The sequence below is a fragment of the Dryobates pubescens genome, chromosome 13, assembly GCF_014839835.1.
Source record: "Dryobates pubescens isolate bDryPub1 chromosome 13, bDryPub1.pri, whole genome shotgun sequence".
NCBI lineage: Eukaryota > Metazoa > Chordata > Aves > Piciformes > Picidae > Dryobates > Dryobates pubescens.
In genome coordinates, this window is record NC_071624.1 from 31,603,744 (window position 1) to 31,629,539 (window position 25,796).

At 61.9% G+C, this 25,796-nt stretch overlaps 2 protein-coding genes across 3 annotated transcripts in view; one reads left to right on the top strand and one right to left on the bottom strand.

The window, feature by feature from the left end:
* Window positions 1-3,657, bottom strand: part of RAP1GAP2 (RAP1 GTPase activating protein 2) — a 64,868-nt gene extending 61,211 nt beyond the window's left edge. The window contains exons 1-2 of the mRNA XM_054166340.1: window positions 3,575-3,657; window positions 1,336-1,452 (exon numbers count right to left, since the gene is read on the bottom strand). Of these exons, the coding sequence (XP_054022315.1) occupies window positions 1,336-1,452; window positions 3,575-3,624 (167 nt within the window). The 5' untranslated portion in view covers window positions 3,625-3,657. The remainder of the gene's footprint in view (window positions 1-1,335; window positions 1,453-3,574) is intronic.
* A 4,251-nt stretch (window positions 3,658-7,908) lies between these two features.
* On the top strand, window positions 7,909-25,280 carry CCDC92B (coiled-coil domain containing 92B). Of its 2 annotated transcripts, none has more exons than XM_054166828.1 (4): window positions 7,909-8,304; window positions 14,682-14,835; window positions 19,300-19,347; window positions 23,112-25,280. In XM_054166828.1, the coding sequence occupies exons 1-4, from the start codon at window positions 8,254-8,256 to the stop codon at window positions 23,780-23,782; spliced, it is 924 nt and encodes a 307-aa protein (XP_054022803.1). In that variant the 5' UTR covers window positions 7,909-8,253; the 3' UTR covers window positions 23,783-25,280. The 2 variants fall into 2 exon arrangements, with proteins under 2 accessions (XP_054022803.1, XP_054022804.1); XM_054166829.1 differs by lacking the exon at window positions 7,909-8,304 and adding an exon at window positions 8,559-9,212.
* The last annotated feature ends 516 nt before the right edge of the window (window positions 25,281-25,796 follow it).

Here is a 25,796-nt window from a genome sequence, read left to right on the forward strand (position 1 = left end):
GGCTGCTCTGGGGGCCCCACTTTCAACCTGGGTAAAGGTTTCATGCCTGTAAGAGGGATGCAGGCACCATCAGGCCACAGATGTCCCCCACACTCCACCAGACTTTTCCAGGTAACTTCTCAGCACTCCCCCGGGAAATCAAACGAATCCAGTGGAATTAACCCCAGTGGCACTTGGCATTAATTATGAATGGCATTAACACACGTTGAAGCTCCACATGGCCATGATGTGTGTGCAGCAGGGGGGAGATGAATGCAGCCTTTGATAGCAATTTGCAAAGATTAAAGCCAAGAGCCAGCAGAGTCATCCCAGGGTTTGGAAAGCCTCTCCGGTGGCAGGCGGAGGAATCGCTGCCTTGGGAAAGCCGCCGGCCGTGGCACACACCGTGGCTCCTGCCAAGGGAACTGGGACACCTCCCTCCTGCTCCAGGAGATCTCCTCAAGGTGTGGATGTCCTCCCCACCCAGCCCAGGGGCTCTGCAGCATCGTCCCCTCCCCAAGACTCCTCATCCCGCAGGGAGCCTCCAAGATGCTCCCCACGAGGCATGGTTGCAGGCATCTCTCCCTCCCTCCTGCCATGGGCTTGGGACATGTGACTCCAGCAGATAAACACTTCAGAGCTTTGAGGGCTCTCAGAGCAAAACTGCTGCTGAAATAAAGAGGGAAAAGCTTTTACCCATGCAGCCACGTGGGGCCTGGCCGTGTCTCAGTGCTCTTAGCAGGCAGGGGGCAGACGCTGCACGGTGTGAGCCGTGATGCCCACAAGGCCTGGGTCACCAAAGCCTGGGATCTGAACTGACAGCAGCATGCCAGCCTCAGCAGGAGAGCCACAGCATGTGCCCAGGGTATCATGCCCAGGACGTGGCTCCCATCCCCACAGGGCTGCTAAGGGGAGAGCTTAGACACCAAATGAAATCCTGGTGTCAGAAGAAATCTCCAGAGGTCCCCTGTGGCCAGGAGATGTGCAGCCCCTGGCTCCCAGTTTACTTCTAAAGTAAATCTCAGGTGTGCCACATGCCTACAGCAGGTCCTCACGAGGCTGTGTGCTTGGGGGACTTTAAAGTCTGGGGAGGCAGTCAGTAATTCGTCCATTCCACCGCTCTACACCAGAGGGCTGCTCCTGCGACACCGGCAGCCCCCAGCTGCAACCTCTGCCTCAGGAACCTCGCTTCAAAATGAGCCCCAAGACGCTCAGATGTTTGTAGGGCTCCAGAGACAGGCTGAGACTCAGGAGACCCACACCAAACCCACGAGGCTTGTGACAGGGCAGGCTGCTGGCAGCAGGGGCAGGGGACGTGCCAGTGCTCCCCAGCCCTGCGCCCACCGCCCTCCTTACCTGCTGGGTGAGCCCAGGTCCGCCCGGCTGACGATGCGGTGCTGGTGGGGCGAGTACAGCCACTGGAAAGCCGTCAGCGTCCTCTCCTCGATCCGGAACCGTCCCTCTCGCACGTACCTAAAAATAACAGCAGGGAAGACTGAAATATTTATCAGCGCAGGAGCGCGCAGGGGGAGCTGCAGGAGCGGCTGGCTCGGCGGCGCCGCGCGTCCAGCAGCAGCAGCGTGCTGCTCAGCGGGAGCAGCGAGCTGGCGTTCCAGCCCCATCCATGTGCATCCCTGCGACGTCCCCGTCCCGCCCTGGTCAGCAGCAGACACTCCCACTGCACATGACCAGGGCTGGAACAGGGCGTCCCTTCCAGTGCATCCCCCAGAGGAGGGGGACAGCAGCTTCCCAGCCCCCCGTGCTCCCTCTCACTGTGGCCCACATCGCCCCGGGCACACCCAGCTCGCCTCCAGCAGCTCCCACCTGGCCTCTGCCCGGCAGCAGCCCTACCCTCAGCGTTATCACTGGCTCCAGGAGGAGGCTGATGCCTCTCTAACATCGTTCCGAGCATCAGGCCAGATGTTGAGGGTTATTAAGCAGTATTGATGTGATGAGTCGATGGCAGTCGCTGGGGTTGGAGGAGCATGGGCAAAGCGTGGGTAGCCACAGTCATCCCCCTCTCAGAACAGTCGTGCTGCCTGCTCTGTCCCAGCAGCAGCTGCGCTTCACACTCCCTCCTCTGGACATGGAATTTCATCAGCAAGTGATTAATTATTCAAAGCCCCTCTCATCCTGGCTGGAGGCACACACACACAGCTGCTCACCCACAAAACCAAACCAGTGCTGGGCCAAGCCTAGGGACCCTCTTCCCTGCCTGTGGGTGCTCCAGGTGGTACCTTCCCAACATTAACTGCAGGGATCTGACTGCACTGGCTCCAAGGGGTCACGTCAGTGCTACTGGCCCCCCCAAAGCCCTGACAAGCCGCTGCTGGGCTCTGCTGCACACCCAAAAATTGCCCAGCCCAGGAGCATGAGGTCCTGCCAGAACCAGGGGCAGTGCAGGACTCAAATCAGGACCTGCTGCTCTCGGCAAAGAAGCTCCTTGAGCCTCCCTGGAACAGACTGACCTGATAATTTTCCTGGTAAAAGCAACCAAGCACAGCGCAGTCCCAACGCTGCCCTGCAGCTCCTGCATATGAGAGCATTGCACAAAGCAAGGGCGGGAGAGCCAGGAGGGCTTCTGGGGAGGAAGAGGCGGGGTGAGGGTGCAGGGGCACAAGAACGGCCCAGCCAAGGAGCCATTGGAACTGTTTTGCTCTGAGTGGGAGAAGAACATCTCCCCAGGCTGCTGAGGAGGGGGCAAACGAAACAAAGGGGAAAGAAAAGGCAACTTCACAAGCTTAGAGCAATTCTCTGCCGCTTCCCCGTGTTTGCAGGGATCCCTCCCCAGCCCGGGAGCCCCAGCGTCCAGCCTGGCTCTGCTCCCCCCTCCCCGGAGAGTCCCGGGCCCGCTCCCAGCTCTGACATCAGCAGCCCCACACCGAGGCCGGAGTCACCCCAGTCAGAGCCTGGCATCGCCACAGCGCCCTGCTCAAAAGTCACAAGCTCCGGACGTCACAAACTGCACAATTGAAAATGACAACAGAGAGAGAGAGCTTGTTCCAAATGCCAGCCCGGCCCGGCCGCTCCGGTCACCGACATCGCCCCGTCCCCAGGGCGGTGAAGCAGGTCCCCAGGCAAAGCCGGGGGCAACCTCGGCACCCTCCACCCCACGATACCAACCAGGGCGTCCCCAGAGCACCCCGGCAGTGCCCGGGCCACGCTGCTGCCGCTGCACCCCCGTTCCCCCGGTGCGGGGCTGGGACATCTCCCCGCAGCAGGGTCCGGCTTTGGGATTCGACTCTTGCACCTCAACGGGACCCCAAGTGCCGGGGGTGCCCCTCGCAGCAGCCGCCCCACTGGGACACCCCCCCAGACCCCCACACCCAGGACAACACTACGACCCTCAGAGTGCCCCGGAGACCCGAGGCTGCGGAGTTAGGTCCCCTCCAGCAGCCTCCAGATCCTCCCGGTCGGAATTCCTCTCTTCCCTAGCAGCAGCCAGGACTTCCCCTGGGCTGGGCCACGCCCCGGCGCCCCCTCCCCACACCAGAGCCGGGTGCCCCCCTTGCAAACTTACCCACCAGTGCCGCCTGCTGGGGTTCCCCCTACCCTGCCGGGACCCCCAGCCCAGGACCGCACCCCCTCCACTCACCAGCGCACCAGCTCCCAGCGCCGCTCCCCTGCCGCTTTGCCCGAGGCCATGCCGGTGGCGGGGCCGGGGCCAGTAGCGCGGCTGGCGGGAAGCGCTGCCGCAGGGTGGGCGGGGGCCGAGCGGTCCGGCCGGGGCAGGGGGGGACTCCCCCTACCACACTCCTTCTCCGACCTGTCCCAGCGTTGGGCAGCGCCCGAGCACCGGCACCGCTCCCCGCGGGGCTGGGCGGCTGCGCCGGTTCCTGCGCGCTCCCGCCTCCTTCGGCACCCGGGGAGGACCCGGGCGGGGGAAACCTGGCCCGGCCCGTGGGGGTCACATCACCGTGCCCGGTTATGTAAAGCCTTATGCAATGGCCGCTCCCCCCCACGGGCATGCCGGAGGAAGCAGGGGTGCAGCCTGAGGGGTAGGGGTGGCGGGGGAAGGGTGTGCGACGCACACCGGAGCCCCCAGCCCCGGGAGGGAAAGCTCCGACCGGCTGGCTGGGTCCCTCCGGAGTCTGCAGGGAAAGGCTCCTTTTCCACCCCTGGAACGCTCGGAACAAATCTGGGCAGTGTCACAAAGTTCCTCGGGAGCCGTTAACGGGGGAAATAAGCACAGAAACTGGGTCCTGCCAGCCACCCCCCCTCGCCCCCCTGCCAGTCACCCTCTTCCCCTCGCAGGGAGGTGCACAGCCACACCAGTGCAGGTGGGGGGCTGGAGCCCACTCCATGAACCTGGTACTGCTCCTGTTCCTTGCTCACCCTCGAGAGCAAGCAAGCACCCAGCAGAACTTGCCTGTGAGGTAGCCAGGAAACGCTGCTGTAGATTCAGAGCTGACACCAGCCCGGGCTGGGGCTCCTCTGCCAAAATCCTCAGGAGCTGAAAGGTGTATTCCATTTATGGATGGCCCACAGTGCCCAGGAAACGAAGGGGGAAGCACATCTAGATGCTATTTCAAGGAGCCTCAAACCACACTGAGAGCTATTTGTCAGAAGTGATGTTCTGACCCTAACCCCCAACTTCTCTGCCATTGGGGAGCTCAGTCTCACAGCTCAGCAAAGCCAAGTGCTGCCCCCACAGCTTCACTTAAATCAAGTGATGTTAATTACCCAGGTAAATACCTCTTGTTGGTGACACCTGAGCCCCACTCCTGTAGGGCCCAACCACATCTGAAGGGCATTGAGTGAGCTCTCTCTCAGCTGCCCCTCATCAGCTGCCTTACTGTCAGCTGGAGAGGCAGAGCCTTGCCCAGGGTCACAAAGAGGGAATTCAGCAGGGGAGTGTCTCCAAATTCTGGGCAGTGAGCTACCTGCCCTCTGTCACCTCTTACACCTTATGGGCTAGAGGCTGGAAGGGAGCAACCTCCCAGAGAGGCTGTGTCCATGTGCTGGTGTGGCAGGCACCTGGGGCTGGTGGCTTGGTCCTTAGCTGGGTGCTTCAGCTGAGATCATGCCCAGGAAATGGCTGATGCAGCATTTTGTGATGAGCTGCTTGCCCTGCAGCAGGCACCAGCTTGGCCTGGAGAGATGCTGCTGACCATCAGGATCAGAGCCAAGGGCAGATAGAACATCTGATCCCTGTTCTGCAGAGCCTGGGAGCCCTGCTGGGTTTCACTCTCATGAGCAGAGAGAGGCTCAGGCCTGGTGGGTGAGTTTCCACTCAAGAGGCCACGGGTGGGAAGCAGCAGTGGGACCCTGTGAGGATGTGGGGCCAGAGGAGTGGGTACAAGAGAGGCAGAAGCTCTACCCTTGAAGCTGAGGAACCAACCCACCCCATCTCAGAACACAGATGGGGTTTGGCAGACCTGTGAGATCTAAAGAGCAAACTCAGCTTTTATGAAAGGGAAGAAAGGGAAGGGAGGGAGGAAGGGAGGGAGGAAGGAAAGGAAGGAAAGGAAGGAAAGGAAGGAAAGGAAGGAAAGGAAGGAAAGGAAGGAAAGGAAGGAAAGGAAGGAAAGGAAGGAAAGGAAGGAAAGGAAGGAAAGGAAGGAAAGGAAGGAAAGGAAGGAAAGGAAGGAAAGGAAGGAAAGGAAGGAAAGGAAGGAAAGGAAGGAAAGGAAGAGAGAGGAGGAAGAGAGAGAAGGAAGGGAGGGAGGAAGGAAGGTAGAGAGGGAGGAAGGGAGGAAAGAAGAGAGAGAGGGAAGGAAAAAATGAGAGAAGCTCTAGAGCAATGAGAACTCCAGAACAGTGGAGTGCCCATGGAGAGCACACACTGATGCACCTGGCATCCCTCACATACCCTCCGTGCTGCCAGCACCATGCTGGTCCCAGCTGAGCTGCCAGCTCTGGCCTGGCATTTGCCAAAGCTTTGCCCCACCAGCCAGTGTCACAGGGCCATGTGCCCCTGTGTCCTTCCCTGGCACGGCTGCAGCACACTGCAGCCCTCCTGCAGTCAGCTGGGCATGGCCACAGCTCCCTGAAGAAGGACAAATTGCATTACACAGCTCAGGCAAACATCCTTGAGAGCCTGAGACTTTCAAATCCCGGTGGAAATGTTAAGCTAATGTTAAATTTATCAAAACCTTCCAGCTTTTAGCCCTCTGTCGCTTTAAGGAGCTTCTTATTAGGTTCTCCAAAGCAATTAGGAGGCACACACACACACACATACACACACACACACACACACATACACACACCCCCCATTTCAATTAGGCTGAAAAATAATATCTGAGGCAAAGTTAAACTAATTTTCAAATTAAATGTGAAAATTCCACTAATAAATAACTTGGGGGGGTGGAGGGGAAAGCAGTGGTCTCAAAGGACTCCATGTAGTTAGGCTAGAAGGGTGCAGGCTGTGGGTTCAGATGCACGGTCCCTTGGGGAAGGGGTTGGTTTACCCTGGCATCACTCAGGATATGAGCTGGGCTCACCCAACACAAGGCATCTATAGACTCACAGAACAGGTTGGGTTGGAAGGGACCTTCAAGATCAGCTAATGCCAACTCCCTGCCACGGGCAGGGACACTTTCTGGTAGCCCAGGTTGCTCAAGGCCACATCCAACTTGGATGGGACATTCACAATCTCCCTGAGCAAACTGGTCCAGTGTCTCACCACCCTCACTGTAAAGAATTTCTTCCTAATACCCAGTCTGACTCTCCCCCTTGAAGTCCAAACCATCACCCCTTGTCCTGTCAACCCACCTCCTGCTCAAAAACGCGTCCCCAGCTTTCTGACTGGCCCCTTAAAGCGGAGCGAGCCTGGCGATGGAGCTTGTGAAAGATGCCTGTCCTGATGCCCTTCCCGCTGCCTGTCCCGCCTCCCGCACCTCTGCCTGTGCCGCAACCGCTAGAGGTCGGTGCCGGTCCGGGAGCTGCCGCAGCTGCCCGCGCCCATCCCGCACGGCGGAGCCGCGGCTGCCGGCAGCTCCCCCGCAGCCGCCTCCGCCGCTCTCTCCCCAGGGCTGCAGCAGGGTGTCTGCAGCAAAGTCGGGGCCCGGGGCTTCCAGGAGAGTCGCCCCTACAGCTGCCAGCCCCCGAGCCCCATTGCTGTCCTGTCACTTCATCTCCTGCCTGCACCCACGGGTGCTGTCGGTGACCTCTTTCAGAGGTCGCTGTGGTTGGACGTCTCCCAACTGGTGCACAACTCTGCCTGGCAGCCTGCAGAGCTGGGTCACCACCCGGGCTGGCAGCAGGAACCCCTCAGCTCCTCCCGAGGCTGCAGTGGCATTTTTGCCGGTTTTGGCTGCTTATGTTGATCAAGGACCCACCTCAGAGCCCTCGAAGTGGCTCCTGGCTCTCAGTGCAAGGGGGCAGCAGGGAGGAACAGCTGCAGCGCCAGGACGTGGTGGTTGCTGGAGGCATCACCGAAGGGGCCATGGGTTCATGTCCCAGCCAGAAAGGCTGAGAGGAGCTCTCCCAGCAAAAAGCTGCCAGTGAAACCAGTCCCCCGTGGAAGGCTGAGCACCAGCAAGCCAGGCGATGGGCAGTGCTCCGTGCGTGTGGTGTCTGAACCCCAGGCGCCAGGCAGCGGTTGCAGAGGCTTCACCCAGCGCCATGCTGGGTGCAGGGGATGTGCTGTGCTCTGCTGCTTTGCCCACACACTGGGTCCTGCAGCCATGACCTCATTTGCAGCAGCAGCTCTGGCCCTGAGTGCCTGACCTTGGTCGTTTGCAGGCCTCCCTTTTATTCAGTGGGAAATCAATGCCAGTTGTACAAACCTGGTGAAACATGATGCACCCAGCAGCCTCCCTTCCCCCCTCCCCTCCCTCCCTCTGCAATTCACCGCCACCTAAGTTAGTTTAGGGGCTGGGGGAGGCCCAGAGAGACACTAAACCAGCCCCCCCTACACCCCAAACTTAGTACACTGCACAATAAAGGGACAAATGACACATTGGGGAGCATTGCTCTGCAAGTTACAACAGTTCCAACCCCCCTGCCCAGGGCAGGGACAGCTTCCACTAGCCCAGGTTGCTCCATCCTGGTCCTGAACACCTCCAGAGATGAGGCATTCACAGCCTTCCCTGGGCAACCTGTTTCAGTGCCTCACCACCCTCACTGTAAATAATTTCTTCCTAATCTCCAGTCTAAATCCTCCCTCTTCCAGCTTAAAGCCAGGCAGAGCAGCAGCAGCAGCACCACTGGCAGCTCGGTGCTCTGAGCACCAGCACAGGAAGGCTGCGCTGCCTGCAGCAGGTTTGGGTTGAGGGAAGGCAATCAGCAGACTGTCAGCTGACGGCGAGGACGCTACCACTTCCCTGCGCCATGGAACAAGCCGTGAACCCCAGGTTCCCGCGGGGAAGGAGGCGCAGCGAGGTCAGCCAGCCCGGGGAGCCGGCCCAGCCGCTACAGACAAAGCAAAAGGGCACGGAGTAGTCGGTGCCCAGCCTGGCAAACCCCACCGCAGCTCCGACCCCCGGCCTTTCCCTGCCACCCCTCTGCTCACCAAGGACGGGGTGTAGGGGGGTGGTGTCTCTTTTTTGACTCTTTCCTCCCCGGAGCAGGCATCGCCCCCGCCCCCCTTTCACTCGCATCCCCCCAGCACTGATACCCCCACCGGGACTGAGCGCGGCTGATTGCCCAGCAAGTCCCGAGCTCCCCGGGCCCGCTGCTCGGGGACCCCAGGTCCAGGGTCTGGGCTACGGCTGCTCCGCCAGGGCGGCTTCAGCACCGCGGACAGCGGCGGGGCGGCGGCCGAGGTCGGGGGCACCGGGGCCGGGAAACGGAGCCCGGGCACAGGGGGCCCGGGGAGCCGAGAGCAGGCCGCACCGGGGACCTGGGGACCGGTGATCCGACATGGCTGTGGGGGTCCCCGGGGTGAGGAGTTCCGGTCCCACCGAGGGTCCCTGGGAGCCGAATCCTGGCCGCAGAGCCCCGTCCTCGGTAAGGAGTCCCCAGGGAGCGGAGCCGCATCCTCAAGGCAGCTCCCGCCAGGGGCCGCGGAGCCCCAGCCCGGCTGCGGGGGAGGTGTTCCCAGCGCGGGGGTCCGTGCCCCGCTCCCCGCCCGCCGCCCGCTCCCGCCCCGGCGGAGCTCCCCAGTTCCGGTCACGTTGCCGCCTGTTTACGGCGCGGCGGGCGGCGGGTGGCGGGGCCGGGCCGGGCGAGGCGGGGCCGCCGCAGGCAGCGCGGGCAGCGCGGGAGCCCGGCGCGGCCCCGGCCCCGGCCCCGCCGTCCCCTCCATGACGCCCAGCGGGCGCCCCGCGGGGCTCCGCCGCTCCCCGCAGGTAAGGGACCGGGGCTCGGCGGGGCCGGGCGCGGGGGGATGGCGGCGGCGGGCGCGGAGCGCGGCCCCGGGGCGGCGGCGGAGCTAGCAGCGGAGATGCGGGAGCTGGAGCGGGGCGCGGGGCCGGGCTACGCAGCCAGCGGGGACCGGCCCGGGGAAGGGGCTGCGGCTCGGGGGGAACCGGTCCTCCGGGCGCTGCCCACTCGTGCTGTTTGGAAGTTGCTTCATTCCGCGTACGGCTCGGTGCTTCTCTCCTGGCTCGGTTCTTCTCTCCTGGCCCATTTCTCCTCCCATATCTCGGTTCTCCTCTCCTGGCTTGGTTCTTCCATCATGGCTCAGTTCCCCTCTCCTGGCTCGGTTCTCCTTCCGTGGCTTGGTTCACCTCCTGCTGCAGGGAGCAGCTCCAGGTCCGGCAAGGCTCTGCCGGTGTGCACTGGCAGCTGCAGAGTTCAGCGCCAGAGCAAGGACCCAGCTGGGGACCAGACAACGTTGCTGCAAAATGCCCAAAGTGCCGGGTGGCACCACGAGGATCACCCACTTAGGAGAAGGGTTGATTCAGAGTGCTGGTGGTGGGCCAAATGCTGCTCCCGACGGAGAGCTGGATCCGTAGTTAATTCCCCTGGAGCCAGCAGGGGAGAGCATGGCCTTGCTTCCAGCATCTGCAGCCACACGATGGGCTCTGGCTGCTCGGCAGCCAGCTGCCTGCAGGGAATTGTGGCAAAACTCAATCATTTATGATCAGGTCTGCATCGATTTGCCTTTAAATAGACGCTGGTGGATGGTGAGCACAGATAGGGCTCCAGGTGTCATTCTGCCTCTGCTGGGATCAGAGGACATTTCCCAGTGACTTTCCCCAGGCTGGGATTTCACCTCTGGTTTCTATTCCTGGCATCGCCGCTACCTCTGTGACCTTCTGCAAGTTTCTCAGCTTCCTGCTGCCTTCTTTTCCCCCTCCTGCTGAAAGGCAGAGCTGCTGCCTGGCGTGGCTGCAAAGTTTGTGTTGATGCCTGAGCTCATGGCCAGGGAGCAGTATGGATTTCTGGTGTGTCAGTGCTCGTCCCTGCGTGCATCCCAGGCTGATGGGGAGGGCGTTGCTGGCACCCACAGCAGGATGAAGTATCGACCTGCTCCTGCAAACCTCCTCTGGGCCCTCTGACTCCCAGACAGTTTGCCATCTATGGGGGGAAAAATGATTCTGTTGGCGTGCCAGGGTTTGTGCTGGGCTGTGTGTGCCTGCACTGCCTTCCCAGGGCATCACTGGGAGATGAGGGCTTTCCTGGGGGCAGAGCTCTGGGATGCTGCTTGGCATTCAGTGACAGACTCCAGCAGAGGTCTGGAAGCTGATTCTCAAACAGCCTGTGCAAAGGACATCCAACTCTTCGTGGGCTTGGGGCTAAGTCACTCCTTGTAGCTATTTCAGGAGGCTGCTCCAGTCCTTCTGCTTTGTGGAATAAGAATTCTGATCAATTAAGATGAGACTGTGACTCTTACTGAGGGCTTGGAGAGCCTCTGCCAAGGGCCTGGGAGGTCCCAGCACAGCAGGGAAGCTTTCCCTGCAGGGAGCAGCACTCTGTGGCCCATTCTGGAGCTGAGCTGTCACAGTTCCTCTGAGGAAATTTGGGAATTCAGTATTTAAAGTGCATTTTAAGATGCAAAGATCTGCTCCCACGGGCCCTGCTGAGGGGCCCACCGCTCCAGAGAGGGGCCTGGGAGTCCTGTGCTCAAGATCCTGCTTTGCCAGCAAGGGAAGCCTGTACCTGGAAAGCTCTCAGTGCTGGAGCAAAGTCCTTTTGATGTCCCCTCCAGAACCTGAGGCAGCATTCAGACACAGCTCTGCTGGGAGAAAGGATCAGCTTAGGACGAAGAGGTCACCTTTGAACAGGGGCAGGACCAACTGTTCAGCTGACCACTGCCTCCTCCCTGGCTCTGTGTCTCTGTACCTGGAGCTGTCAGGAGCACAAGGGCACAGAGCATCCTTCCAGCTCAAGAGGACTGTCACTTGCCCTTGGCTTTCATTATGCTTTCTGGAGTTGTGGCCTCACACAGAACTCCTCAGAGGACAGGTCACTGCGAAGGCTGCCACCACTGGTTGCTTTGGCAGGGTGGAACTAGGCTGGAAAAGAAAAGCAACAGCTGCAGCCACAAGGCAGGGATCAGAGCAGGGTCACTTCCAGCCTCCTCCCTGCTCACAGCCATCCTTTTGGGAGCTGTGCTCATGAGGCCAGGGTGAGGGGAGCTGCTGCTCCTCAGCATCCCTGAGAGGCATCCCTCGCCGCTGTGCTTTGGCTGTTGTGTCTTTGGCCCAGGCTGAGGGCCCCCACCTTGCTTCACCACGTAGAGATGTGGCCATCAGCACCTGCTGGGTGCCTTGAAGCCCTCAGCATGGGGAGCTTTGGCATTACTAGCTGGGTGATGTGGTAGCCCTGTAAAGCATCATTAAGTCAGCCAGCAGCAGCAGCTAATCCCTATCAGCTCCCAGCTGCTCCCAGGCGATTGTGCTGCGTGAGAGGACCAGAGGCACACCCCAGGCTGAGGGCTCAGAATGCTGCTGTGAGCCCTACCTGCCTCCAGAAGCAAAGGGGGGAAGATTCCAGCAGTTGAGAGCCTTGGGATAATGGGTGAACACAACCTTGGTGAGGCAAGAGTGCAACCCCTGCCTTGGTGATGCTAGAGATGCTCCAAGAGCTTCTTGCAGCTGCTGCTGAAGCCTCAGCACCAACCTGCAGCTTTGGTAACAGCTCCTGGCTCTTGCATCATTGCCTGGGACACCAAGCACCTTCCTCCTTCACCCCTGGGGTGGTGAAGCAGCATCAGGCTCAGGTCACAGCCTGTGTTCCCCTGGCTCCTGCAAGAGGCACAGGAGCCCCAGGAGCCATCTCCCCATCAGTGCTCTCAGGCAGCAGCGTGACTGTCACCAGCAACATCCCTGTTGTCACCTCTGTGAAGGCAGCTCCTGCCCCTGCCTGCCTCATCATGCTCAGTGCTGACAGGAGCTTCATGTGTGGCTAAAGTGAGCTGCTCTGCCTGCTCTCCCCCAGCCACCTCACCTCTGGCACTCCTGCCCCCAGCTGAGAGCTGTTTCTCAAGGGGCAGGGTGGGAGTCACATTGGCCAGGCAAAGCTGGCCCAGACCCACCAAGGATTTCCCCCAGTGAGCTTGGAACCGTGCACAGGTACATTAGGCAGGGTTTTTATCACCCACATCAGAGCCAACAAACAGACCTCGGTGCCAGGATTCTCCTTTGGCTTTCCTTTACAGCTTGATATTTATCAACCATTTGTTTCTGAAGGAAAAACCTTTCCACTGGTAAAAAAAAAAAGAAATAAGGAAGGGGGGGGAGGGAATCTCCTCCTTCCAGGGAGGAGGGAAAGTTGAGTGGAAAATTTGCAGCCATTCCTTCTAGAGACATTTCAACTAGGCAGAACAAAGTGCTTGAAAATAGCTCCACATGTCCCCCGGGCTCCGTCCAACCTACTTTCTGATGGTTCCTGAGATCAGCTCCCACCAAGCACCCGGCACACCGCAGCTGGGGCTGGCAGAGGGTCTGTGCCATGCCGTGATTGATGCCCCCAGCCCGCTGGCAGGTGCCAGGTACCTCCATGGCTGTTGTGCTGGCACAAGTCGGTCGATGCTGTCGCGCCCGTAACCGATGCCCATCGCTGCCAGCTCTGGTGGTGCACAGGATGAGTGCCAGGTCTGTGTCTGTCAGGGCCACCAGGATGAGCGGAGGGCTGGAGCACCTCTGCTGTGAGGACAGACTGAGGAAGTTGGGGTTGTTCAGTCTGGAGAAGAGATGGCTCTGAGGAGACCTCATTATGGCCTTCCAGGATCTGAAGGAGGCTACAGGAAAGCTGGGGAGGGACTTTTGAGGGTGTCAGGGAGGGATAGGACTGGGGGGGATGGAGCAGAACTAGAAATGGGGAGATTCAGATTGGATGTGAGGAAGAAGTTCTTCCCCATGAGGGTGGTGAGAGCCTGGCACAGGTTGCCCAGGGAGGTGGTGGAAGCCTCATCCCTGGAGGTGTTTGCAGCCAGGCTGGAGGTGGCTGTGAGCAACCTGCTGTGGTGTGAGGTGTCCCTGGCCATGGCAGGGGGGTTGGGGCTGGCTGAGCCTTGAGGTCCCTTCCAACCCTGACAATTCTATGAGTCTATGAAATAGGATGCCATCAGCAGGTGTTGGGGGACTTACAGGACTTGAAAGCCATCAGCTCTCCACTCAGAGGAAGAGGAATGATGAGGAACTTAAGTCTGGAGCTAGACTTCTTTTCTTTCACCCCCTTGGTTCCATTTTAAAATGCACAGCACTGAGGGTCCCTGGGGTCCTGGCAGTGCCAGCAGTGCCCTCACCCTGACCCATCAGTTCTGGAGGCTCACCTTACTGCCCCGCTCCATTAAAGAGCAGGAGCAGGCAGAGCTGCTTTGAGGACTTCACGGATCTGGAGAGGCCTTGGCAAGCCCCAGGCTCTGGGCTCGGGGCGCTGCCAAGCTCTTGCTGTGGAGCGGAGCTTAACTGGGCTGTGATTGGATTTTGGTTGCAGGACTCCTCTCGGGATGCCTGCACGGCCAGCGGGGTGTGCCAGCGCTGCAGCCAGGCACTCACTGCCCCTGAACTTCTGCAGGCAGAAACCTGGACTCAGGGGGTGATGGAGGAGGGGTCAGGAGCAGCTTCCCAGGGCCAGGACGGTGCCGGCTGTGCCTCTGGCACCGCCTGGGTTTGCCGCAGCTTCCTGTGCTCCTGGGCTGGGCGTGGGGAGGAAGGACACATTCCACTCCCACCCAAGATGGTGTTTCCCGGGACTAGGGGCTCCTTCAGAGGTTTATTCTGGTCTGCCTGGTGCAGCAGCACAGGTAGGCAGCTCGCTGGAGCCGTTAATGAAGGCGTGGTGACGGCGCGGCGCTGCCGGCAGCTCTGCTCCGCCAGGAGGGTGCCAGGGACAGCGTTCCTGCTTCTGGAGGGCAGCACGGCTGTCCTGGGCACGTAATGCTGATCAGGTCGGACAGAGCATATTGCATTCTCCATGTGTCAGATCTCTCACTGCAGTCGCTGCTTCGCCGTGCTGGGATTGCCGAGCCGGAGCCAAGCTCCCCTCCGGTGCAGCTCCCAGCCAGGGCCCGCGGGGAGCAGTCCTGTCTCAGATGCCATCCTGCTCGGTGACAAAACGCTTCCCAGGGCCAAATTCAAACCAGAACCGAGGCTGGGGTCCGTGCAGCAGCAGCAGCTTCTGTTCAGAAAGCTCCTGAGCCTGCCAGCCCCCGTGCAGGCAGGATGGGAGCTGGCCCTGCCAAGCGTCGCAGGGCCTGGGGGCCATTCCTCGGGGGTCTTCTGCACGGAGCTGCCTCCCCCCCAGCCACCTCCCTGCGGGGAGGGTGGATGGGAGCAGCTCTGCCCCTAGCCAGGGCTCCAGGGATGGGGCACCCGAGCCCGGGGTGCTGCTGTGTGGCTGATCGCTGCCTTCTCTGCTCCCCACAGGCCTGGACTGTGAATCTGGTTGCGATGGAGACCGTGTCCCTGGAGCACCAGATCCAGAGCGTGCAGCGCCACATTGCCTTCCTGAAGAAGGAGCAGATGGAGCTGCTCCATGACCTGCACCTGGAGATCCTCCGCTTGCAGAAGCACTGCTCAGGTGAGCCCTGGGGTGGTCATGGCGGGGGGCAGCTGCGTGCCCACGGAGCACGGTGGGCAGAACTGCTGCTGGCACCCAAGGGAGGGCCCCCTGGGGGAGCAGTTGGCAGGATGTGGAGATGGTGAGCGGTGAGACAGAGGGGATCCTGCTTGGTGTGGGACCAGGGGATCCCCAGCTCCTTCAGCACCCCTGCCCCAGCTACCACCAGCACCTCCCTGGACCAGATTCGGTGTGGATGCAGCACCCTGGAATTGCTGCTCTGTGAGTGTGTGCCAGCAGCTTCCTGCAGCTGCAACACCAAAGAACCAGGGGGGGTTGACTCTGGACTCTCCACGGGGGTGATAGGACAGGAGGCTGTTGGCAGCTCCTCAGCTCAGGCCTTGAGCTCACACCATGCCCGGGGCACAAGGATCACCGCAGCAGCTCAGTGCTCTGCCTGGCTGCCTGTTCCTGCCCCTGGCAGTGGCTTGGCTGCAGCAGTCACTGCCCCAAGGGATTCACTGGTGTGGGGGAAGGGAAAAGCCCAGCCTCAGCCAGCAAGGTGCTCCTGCCTTTTCCTCCAGGGGTCTGTGCCCACAAAGGGGGGTTGGTTATGAAAATGGAAAGGTCGTTCATCATTGCTGCCAGGTGCCAGCAGGCTCGGGGAAGGAGGAGGGCTGAACACCATTGGCAGTGGGGATGTAGCAGACCGTGCCAAGGCCACGTTCAGAAGAGGAGGAGATGTGATTTTCTTGCTTAGGTTTTGTTGCTCTTCATTCTCTTGCACGCAGAGAGGTGAAATCTGTTCCTCACCGCAGCTGTGCTGAACGAGCACTAATGCCAGCAGCATCAGCACATCTGTTCCCCTGTCCCAGGCTGCTCCCTGCTCTGGAGGGAGGGACCCTGCCAGGCATCCCCAGCAGCCCCTTGCAGAGGCTGCAGCCTCCCAACCTTGCCCAAGATGAGAGGCTGTCAGCAGGAGCCTCAAGAAGAGGGCAAATGCTGCCCGGGGCCGCAGCAGCCCCTGCAGCCCCCGGTGGGAGTCTGCCCGTTTCCAGCCCCCGGGAAGCACAGACACACGCCTGGCATGGGGCCTGGGGACCTGCCCGTGGGGTGCACAGAGCCAGCCCCCACCACACAGCAGTGTCACCCTGCCCTCCAGCCAGCCTCACAAGAGCCACAGCTCCCCAGGCTCCTGCCTGCCGCCGAAGCTCTTTCCAAGTTGTGCCGCTGCTCTCATCAATAATTCAGGCACAGCTAATTGCTCCTTGTCTGCAGCCTCCCTGATTCCCGGGAAACAAAGGCAGGGCTGCATCAGGAACATCGGTTGCTTTCCCCCAGCCTTTCCCAGCTTTTGCTGCTCTGTTTCATTGTTCCTGTGGCTTCACCCCTGGCCTCTGCAGGTAGCTGGGACAGCGGAGTCCTGGTGCCCGAGTCAGACTGGGGGGGTTGGGGGCCCCAGGGGCGGAAGGGAGCCTGCTGCCCGGTTGGTTATCACTGACCTCCTTCCCAGCACTGTCTGCCTGGACAAGTCACATCCTCTTCTGGGAGCTGTGGGGTCCTGCAGTGCCTCCTGCTAGGAGTGGTGGGGACCAAGCCCTGGTTGGTTTCAGGGTGGCTTTGCTGGTGGTTTGGATGCGGTCGGGGCAGGAGGAGTTGGTGACCCAGCACATGCCCTGCTGCAGCCCCACAGAGCTGTGCTGGCTGGCCTTAGACTTCTGCCCCAGCCCCTCAGTCCCCTGAGGTGTCACCCTCCTGCAGTTCTGTTTCTCAGCTGACACCCTGAGAGGCTCCATCCTGGTCCCAGGCTCTTGCTGAGAGAGGGGCAGCTGAGCTGGCCACGTGCCATGGAACCCCAGGGGTGGCACACAGCAGGCCTGAGGCTTTGGATCCAGCCTGGATCCAGCAGCAGAGAGGTTGGGTTCAGATAGGACCTTATTCAAGTAAGTAGATCCCCAGATGTGCTGCCCCTGGACACAGGGCAATTCCCAGTGCTCTGGGAGACTCCAACACCAAGGAGCAAGGAATCAGGAAGGTTTCAAGAGCTGAAATCAGGATGGAGCCTCCATGCGCTCAGCTCCTGCGAGCCCCTGACCCCTGGCAGCCTTGTGCCCCTTGCCACAGCCTGGCAGGGAAAGTAAGCAGCTGCTGTGGGCCTGTGCCACAGCCCTGACTGCAGGGCAGGGCAGAGCTGGCCCCAGCACAGCCCAGAGCCCAGTGTCCCGAGCTGGAGGCTTCCCAGGAAGGTGGCACAGCCCAGAGCCCCGTGCTGTGATTCATTTCTTGGAAGCAGCCTGGCGTTACAGAGCAGAGTTGGCTTCCCTCCCACTCCTGTTTCATCTGCAAGGTACAAGCACGGCAGAAATAGCCATGGGTTCCTGACTCCTCTCCTTCTCCTTTTCCTGGAAGATGAGCTCAGGCCCTGTGGCCATGCTCAGCCTGCTCAGCTCTGCCAGCAGGGCGGTGCAGGGAGGGCTGGGGGGGGAGCAGAGCCGGGCTGGGGGATCCCTGCGGTGGGGCAGGGGGTCACGGAGCCGGCAGGTGGGCTGTGCCAATGGCCCCCTCTGCACCCTGCGACCTCGGGGCCCCAGGAGGCTCCTCCCAGGCAGCTAAGGGGGAAATGCAGCCTGGAGAGAAGCTGTGCCTTCGACAAACCCAGTTCTAGTTTGTCCACAGGCACCTGGCCCCTCCAAGGGGCACACAGCCACCACCAGGAGGGTCACACAGCTGGGGGGCTGCTGCAGGGCTGACACGTGTGCCCCAGCCCCTGGCAGGAGATACAGACCAGCCTGGCACAGCCCCTGGCAGGGGATACAGGCCAGCCAGGCACAGCCCCTGGCAGGGGACACAGACCAGCCTGGCAGAGCCCCTGGCAGGGGATACAGGCCAGCCAGGCACAGCCCCTGGGCAGGGGATACAGACCAGCCTGGCACAGCCCCTGGCAGGGGATACAGGCCAGCCAGGCACAGCCCCTGGCAGGGGATACAGGCCAGCCTGGCACAGCCCCTGGCAGGGGATACAGACCAGCCCGGCAGAGCCCCTGGCAGGGGACACAGACCAGCCTGGCACAGCCCCTGGCAGGGGACACAGACCAGCCTGGCACAGCCCCTGGCAGGGGACACAGACCAGCCTGGCACAGCCCATGACAGGGGACACAGACCACTCTGTCTCAGTCCATGACTGGATCCATCCCACAGAGCTGGGACTACCTGAGAGCCCTGTGGGTGCTCTGCCCTGGATTCACCCCTCAGGATTCCTGGGGTTGGAAGTGGGGCAGGTCCCCCCCCAGCCCCCGTGGCTCCAGCAGAGGTGCTGGGAGCCCAGGCTGTGCACCATCCCCGCTCAGCAGGGCAGAATCAGCTCTGGAAACGGGCAAGCTGCTCCACCGTTCGTTTGAGACACATCTGAGGCTCCAAACCTATTCTCCTGGCTTGAGCAACATAACACAGCAGCCATCGATCGCCAGGGGGGCAGCCGGGGTGCTGAAAGCCTTCCAGAAGCTGCATTACCTCCCTGGTAACTTCTGCCTCTCGCTGCAGGTCTGTTTCCCAAGGCAGCCGGGGCAGAGCAGCCCGAGCCAAGCACTCCGTTTCAGGAGGATGGGGTGGCGAGGATTAGAGTCAACAGGAAAGCAGCTTAAAAGAAAAATGTAGGGCAAAGATTAACCATTTGAACTCATTTTCGGGGCGGGGGGGGAAGCTCCAGAACAACTAAACGGTTCTCCCAGCCCTCTCGTCCTGCTCTGAGGTTTGGTGGGCTGTGATGATGAGTTCAGGAGAGGCTGCCCGCAGAAGGGAACTCTGGAAAGTCCCTGAGCTCCCTCCCTGGCTGCCCTCGGCGAGCTGGTTTCGTAGCCAGGGGCTCGGCAGGGCGCAGGGAACAGCAGGCAGCAGCAGGCAGCGTGTTGGAGCCGAGCGGGCAGGCAGGGGCTCGGTGCCAGGCCGAGGGTGGATTCTGAAGGCACAGGGTGCCCCCGGAGCAGGGCAGTACCCTCCCACGGGCACAGGGTGCCGAGGCTGCTCTGCTCATGCCAGACAGAGACGGGAGCAGCCTGGGAGCAGCCTGGGAGCAGCAAATGATGAAACAGGTCGGGTGGCAGCTCACACTTTGGTCTATTTTCAGCCCCTCGCGCTGCTCCTTCTCCTGATTTAAAGCCCCCGAAGCGGTTCAGCAGGGCTCCTAGGGAGCGCAAAGGCACCGCTGGAGAAACTGCCCCGCGGGGCAGGACCCGCGGGCGCCACCGTGGCCACGCCACGGGGGGCAAGTGCCACGGCAGATGCCAGGTCCCAGGGCTGCTCGATAACGTCTAAAGTGCTGGAATCGTCTGGTTTGGGCTCAGCCTGGGGCCGCTGCTCCCAGCTGGGCTGGGCAGGGACCACGCCACAGCCGCGGTGATGGTCGCTGCCCTGGCACCGGGAGGGTCGGGGGGCACGCAGGATGGATGGGGGGCTGCTCCTTCTCAGTCCTCTGCCATTTCTCTTCCAGAGCTCACCCATGACCTGGAAATGAAGGAGCTGGAAGCCCGCCAGCAAGGTAAGAGCACAGGTTTGTGCAGAGATAAGATAAGAGGGGAGTGTGTTTGGGTGCAGGGGGCACCCAAAGAGCCTGGAGCTGGAGGGGGCCCTATCAAGACACCCAAGGAGGGGACGTGGACCTTGTCTGCAGGGCAGGGCCGGGCTGGGAAGCCAGTGAGCACATTCACAGCCCGTTGGCAGCCTCTCAAATGCCTGGGCAGCCACCCTGGAGGGTTTTGCACATGAAAGCCAACACCTCTGGGTCGGCTTTGCTCCTGGTCCTACACAGCCCCACCGATACCCACCGGGGGGGTCAGCTCACAGACCCCCAGGTCGAGACTCAGAGCCTGCAAACCCTTCATCCCCAGGGCAAAGCCGGCAAGGACACGACCTGCCCTGCCCTGCCCCCAGCTCCCTGCCATCCAGACACCGTTCAGAAGCCTGCCAGCACTCCTGGGTCACTGAGCAGGCAGCATTGCCCACAGGCTCATCCTTCACGTTCCAAAACAAGGGCCAGAAATGTCCTGGGGCACGGAAGGTATCTGCGAGGTCCAGGCACCGCCGCCGGCCTGCGACCGGCAGCAGAGAGCTGCCCAAAAGGCATTCACAGTGCACCGCCCCCATGGGCCACCTGTCCCTGTGTCCTGCAGCCCCGGGGCTGGGACAGACAGCCCTGCCCAGCTGGAGAGCCCAGCACAGGCAGGTAGGACTGGGGGGAACTGGAATTCCCCACCGCCCCGAGGCTGCCACAGGCAGGACACCTCCTGCCCGACCAGCATGGCACAGGGCTCTGGCACCTCTCAGGGCTGGACCCTGCAGCCTGATGGCCAAGGGCAGGGTTTCAGCTGAAAGCCAGGGGACACAGGACCCTGATTTCAGTCTCTCCTCCAGCAAGGAGTGCCCAGCCAGGCAGGAGTGTGCCTGGCAGTGTGCTGAGCTGTGCCCTCCTGCACATGGGCACACCAGCGGAGCAGGGACACCTCAGCCACCACGTCCTGCTGCCCCCCTCCCTCCTGAGCATCCCTGTGCCTCAGCCCCTTGTCTGAGGGCAGATCCCAGCACCTCTCACTCCCACCTGCACCCCTGACCCCTGCAGCAGGCTCTGGCTGTGTTGGGCAACCCTCTGAGAGGTGGACTCTGGCCAGTGGGGCCCACAGGTAGGATCTGGGCTCTCCCTCGAGGATTTCCCTGGCTCATCCACCCTTCCTGTTGCCTTTCCTGGATCCCACAGCCAGCCATGGCCTCACTCTGTCCACAGCCTGGTGGGGAATGAGTGCATGCTGGTGTCCCCAGGGCCTCCCTCCTTGCCTCCATCCCTGGGTGCCACACACTGAGACCACCCTTGCCATGATGCCACCACACAGCTCCAGGTGATTCACCCCTGTCCCAAACAGCACTCAGGGGAGGCATAAGCAGGCAGTGGTGCCTGCCAGAGGATGCTCTGTGAGCAGCCCAGCTCTTCTTTGTCCTCTGTCCCAGAGACGAAGCTGAAACTCATCCCTGGTGCTGCCTAGGCACAGTCCCTGGCACTGAGCCTGCTCTTCATCCTTGGAGCAGGGGCTGGCAGTGCCATGGGAGCAGTGCCTGGTGGGCATGGGGCTGCCCTCACCAGGGACATTAGCATTCTCCTCCCTTGGCAGCACCCTTGCTCAGTGCCACGGCAAGCTTCAGAGGGATTCGGCACTCTCAGCCCCAGGGCTGACCCTAGGAGGGACCCAGCCCCTCTCAGCCCACCCCCTGCTCCCACCTCACCTCCCTCCTGCTGCTGAGCTTGAGGCTGGTGCCTTGCTGCTTTTGGGAGCGCCTGGCACCCAGCCCGTGGGTGCCAGCAGCGTGGCACAGAGCATCCTGTGCAGCCAGTCCCACCCACAGGGCTCTGCCCCTGCACAGCTTGCACAGAGCAGCACCACTGGGGCCACGCTTATGGGGCAACCACCTCATTGGAGCTGCCACCAAATGATTGCTCTGCAAATGCCACTCAGGGAATAATTGCAGCTGGCAGCTGCCTCCCCGAGGTCTCCTCCTAAGCATTTTCCTCAGCAGGAGGAGCTGGGGCTCGGGCAGTTGCAAATCTCATCATAAAAAGCAGGATTAGTGCAGACAATGGGAGCAGGCCTGGGCAGGCTGGGGGAGCCTGTGGCTGCCAGCCTTGGCAGGGAGCGTCTGCTCCCCTCCCTGTGCCCCACCAGGGGCTGGCCGCAGGAGCTCGCTGCCAGGGGCAGCATTCTGGCTGCAGGCAGCGGGGAATGCACCAGGGCAGTCTGCCCCCCTGTGTGCCCATGCCAGGCACAGCTGCACAGCTCGGCCCCTTTGCTGCAGCGGTGCCAATCCCCCGTGCCAGCAGCTCCAGCTGCCGCCTCGCACCCACGGGTGGGATGTGTCCCCTCCCCAAGCAGCCCCATCCCCCTGGCACCATGAAATGAATCAGTGTGGCTGCAGTGCTCCCCCTCCATCCCTCACCTCCTCCTGCCTGCCAGGATCTTTAGCAGAAGGGATTGGGAATGCCCAATTTTGTCATCTGAACTGCTCTACAGCTGTGTGCTCAGTGCTGGCTCTCGGTGCCACCATGGCAGGTGGGGATGGAGGAGGGAAGGGAGGAGGGAAGGGAGGAAGGGAGGAAGGGAGGAAGGGAGGAAGGGAGGAAGGAAGGAAGGAAAGGAAGGAAGGAAGGAAGGAAGGAAGGAAGGACGGAAGGAAGGAAGGAAGGAAGGAACGAAGGAAGGAAGGAAGGAAGGAAGGAAGGAAGGAAGGAAGGAAGGAAGGAAGGAAGGAAGGAAGGAAGGAAGGAAGGAAAGATGTCAGGCAGGTGTTATCCTCCTGCAGGCTGAAGGAGCCCACACAGGCTGGCCACAGGGTGTGCAGGAGCAGTGCACAGGGCCCATGCCACCCTCTTTTGGGTGCCTGTGTTGTGACTCAGAAGGGCAGGGGCAGGGAGGGCATCCATCAGCTGCTGAGGTGTGGGAAGGGCAGGGAGGGCATCCATCAGCTGTCGAGGTGTGGGAAGGGAAGGTGGTGTGAGCCGTGAGGAGCCCTGATGCAGCACCTCTGTTTTAACAAGTCCAGTCCGCACCCCGGCGCTGGCAGGAGCAGAGCGCTGAACAGGTCAGAAGGCAGAGGTCCTGGGTGTGAGCACACAGCAGCCAGGGAGGGCTGGGGCCTGCCCAGCCTGCTCCCCCGAGCCCACTCCTCCCTCCCTGCCCAGCACAGCCTGGCTCCGGCTCCTCCATAAGCCTGGATTAGCATCTCCATCGTCTCCAATCAAGCCGTGGGGTCTCAGGGCTGGGGGTCAACAACCCCCTCCTGGGCTGATGATTTCACTGCTGCTTCCTTCTCTCTCCAGCCCGTGTGCTCCCCTGTGCTCTCTGCACAGACTCCAAGTCACTTTCAGGGTGAAACCCGAGTTAGCTGGGAAGTGCTAAAGCTGCAGCGGGAGGCTGCAGCGAGGCAGAGGCGGCAGCTTCCACGGCAACGGCGTCCTGCACCAGCGCTGCCTCTGCCTCCAGCCCCTGCGCCGGGGTGTTACACATCACACCCTGCCACGGCGCCACAGCTCAGGGCTGCCGAGGCACCCTGTCCCTGCCTCAGCTCCCAAAAAGCACTCGAGCAGCCTCAGTGGCACAGCTGGGACATGCTGGCACCAGGGAATGGCCAGCAGCTATGTCCATGTGCCCCGACAGCCCTGCTGGGAGCACGCAGGTACCCGCTGGGAGCTGAGGCCGTGGCGCTGGGCTGAACCCACCGCCACTGCTTCCTCTGAGCCCTCTCTGTGCCTCGTCCTTGCAGATGTCCTGGACAGGGAGCTGGAGGAGAAGTGCCGGGCGATGGAGGCGCAGCTGCAGGAGAAGGAGAAGGACAACCTGGAGCTGCGCAAGGAGCTGCAGCACAAGGAGACGCTGGTGGCCGCGCTGCGCTCCAGCCTGCGCAGCAAGGAGCGCCGGTTCCTGGAGGAGCTGAAGCGGCGGAGCCACCGCGTCACCATCCTCGACACCGAGCTGCAGAAGCAGACGGAGGCTGCCGCTTACCTCTCCCTGCAGCTGCACGCCACGGCCCAGCGGCTCCCGGGCCCCCGGCCGGCCGGGCGGCCGCCCCCCGAGCAGCCTCCCCCAGGACCCCCAGCCGAGGGCAGACCCCGGCGCCGCGGCCACCGGGCGCACCCCCGGCGCCCGCCCGGGGACGTTGGTGCCCGGCCCAGGGACCCCGTGCAGGAGGAGCACGACGCCATGCCCGACCCGGCTCTCTTCCTCTACACGGCGCGGCCGCATGCCCCGCAGCGTCCCCCGCCGGAGCCCCCTGCCCAGGCCCGTGGCACCGCCGGTGCCAGCGCAGCCCCCCGAGTGCAGAGGGCCCCACGGCAGCCCACGCAGGAGCCGGTGGCCAGGGCCAGGTCGGCCAAGGGCGAGCCTGGCAAAAGGCAGGGGTCTGGTGCCCACGGTGCCCCCCGGGCCCGGGAGTAGGTGGCTGGCATGGCCTGACTGGCTGGGATGGCCTGAGCCCAGCAGCACTGGAGTGAGCGCTGGCCAAGGCTGCTTTGCCCTCTCGGAGGGGAAGGGGCAGGGGAAGGAGGATGTTCTGCTCAAACCTCCTGACCTGGGGAGGATCCTCCCTGCCCGAGGGGCTGAGCCAGGGGTGCCATGGGGCAGACAGGCAACCCAGCACAGGGGCTGTGGAGGGTAAACATCCAGGCACCTGTCCAGAGCTTCCAGGGGAAGAAAGAAGGAAAGAAAGAGAAAGAAAGGAAGATGGCATTTCTGGGATGAGAAGATCTGCTGCTGCTGCTGCTCCTGCTCCTCAGGGTGGATGCTGGGTGTCTTTGCCCTGGCCAGGGATGCCAGGAGGTGGGTGTGCAGCAGCAAGCAGCAGGCTGTGTGGCACATGGCTTGGCACAGCAAGGTGAGCTCAGCTGGGCCTGCAGCCCTGGGCATCACCCAAACAGGAGCTGGGCTGGAAAGGACCCCAGACATCAGCAGGAAGATCCTCTGGGATGCAGGCAGCTGAACGGCAGCTGGTGCTGTGGATGCAGGAGGGATTGCCACTGCATGGGGATGCTGCAGCCATGCCAGCCAGGTCTCAGGCTCTTGCTCCCCTGCTGTTTCCAGCACGGGTTCTTCCTGTGTTACATTTACACCCAGCACTTGGACAAGGTGGATGGACATGAACCATGAATGCCAGCCACGCTGGGCACCCCCTGTGGCTCCTCGCCTGCTGCAGCCTGCCTTCCTGTGCTGCTGGACTCATGCCCAGGCCTTGTCTGGCACCAGCATCTTGGTTCTGGGTCATGTCCACAGCCAGGGCCTGACCGGACCTCCAGTCCTCCCCTGCTGCATCCTGGCACCACAGCCACACAGCTCGCAGCCTTCGCCCCCCCGGGGCAGCCTTGCCTGATGCCCAGACCCAGCCACCAGCTCCAGACATCCATGCCCTGGGTGTTGTGAGACAGCAGAAAGGGGCAGAGGAGGGTTCTGGTGGCTGGGCAGGGCAAAGGCCTTGCTGCTCAGGTACAGGTGGGACCTGTGTGACTCTGAATGGCACCGAGGGGCAGGTCTCACCCTGGCAGTTTGGCTGCCAGCCCTGGCTGGCCTGGCAGGATGGGATGGCAATGCCCAGCTGGGGTGGGTGGCAGCCTCCAGTGCTGTGCCACTGCAGCTGGCACAGGTGGGAGGATGCCAGGGGCCAGCATCAAGCCCTGTTTCATTCCCTCTCAGTTTGCAGCCCCTCCAAAGCCTCCTTGCTGGCAGGCTGGCCGGGCAGGGGCTGCCTGAGCCCCCGCTGCGTGCCCGTGCAGGCAGAGGTGTCTATTTTTGTAGCTCAGTATTTATAGCCTCCATTCAACTGCTTTGATGAGATTCTCAGCAGCAGTCCCCAGGCCAGCTCTGGGGGCAACCCAACCCCCTATGCGTAGCACTTGCACTAGCAGGGCAGCAAATTAGCAGCTTTTGTCCCTTTCCTTTGGCTGTGATGCTTCAGCAGGCAAGACCCCTGCTGCTCCCCCCAGGGAGGTTTGGGACCACCACCCCCACCCTCTCACTCCCCTGCTGCTGCCATGGTCTCTGAAGCACACCTGGGAAGGAACCCAGCAAAGCTGTGCCTGGGTCCTGCCTGCCCAGGGAGTGGTCTCCCTGCCTGGAGCCCAGCAGAAGTGGGCAGCTCCTGGGGGCAAAGGCAAAGCTCCAGCAGGACACTTTTGCAGCCCCCCTCCTCAGGCCACTGCCTCAGGAGCATAGAACCCAGCAGAGACCCCACCAGCCCTCCCCAGCTGTCACCCTCTGTGGAAGCTGCAGAGCCCAGGCAGGGCTTTCACATGCCCTGGCAGGTGGGGTGCAGGGGCAGCACAGAGGGCACTTGCAACCCCCAGCTGGGGCATGAGCACCTGGGTACGGGGGCACAAGGAGAAAAGCCCCAAGCCTGGATCAGGGCAAGGCTGTGGGATCCTTCCCTCCTCTCGGTTCTGCCTGGCACAAGCAGCACCTG

Bases quoted from the DNA above. Each gene is read 5' to 3' on its own strand.
- CCDC92B (XM_054166828.1), top strand. From the start codon at position 8,254: ATGGAACAAGCCGTGAACCCCAGGTTCCCGCGGGGAAGGAGGCGCAGC. The intron at 14,836-19,299 runs GTGAGCCCTGGG...TTTCTCTTCCAG, and splicing joins CTTGCAGAAGCACTGCTCAG to AGCTCACCCATGACCTGGAA. The intron at 19,348-23,111 runs GTAAGAGCACAG...TCGTCCTTGCAG, and splicing joins GCTGGAAGCCCGCCAGCAAG to ATGTCCTGGACAGGGAGCTG.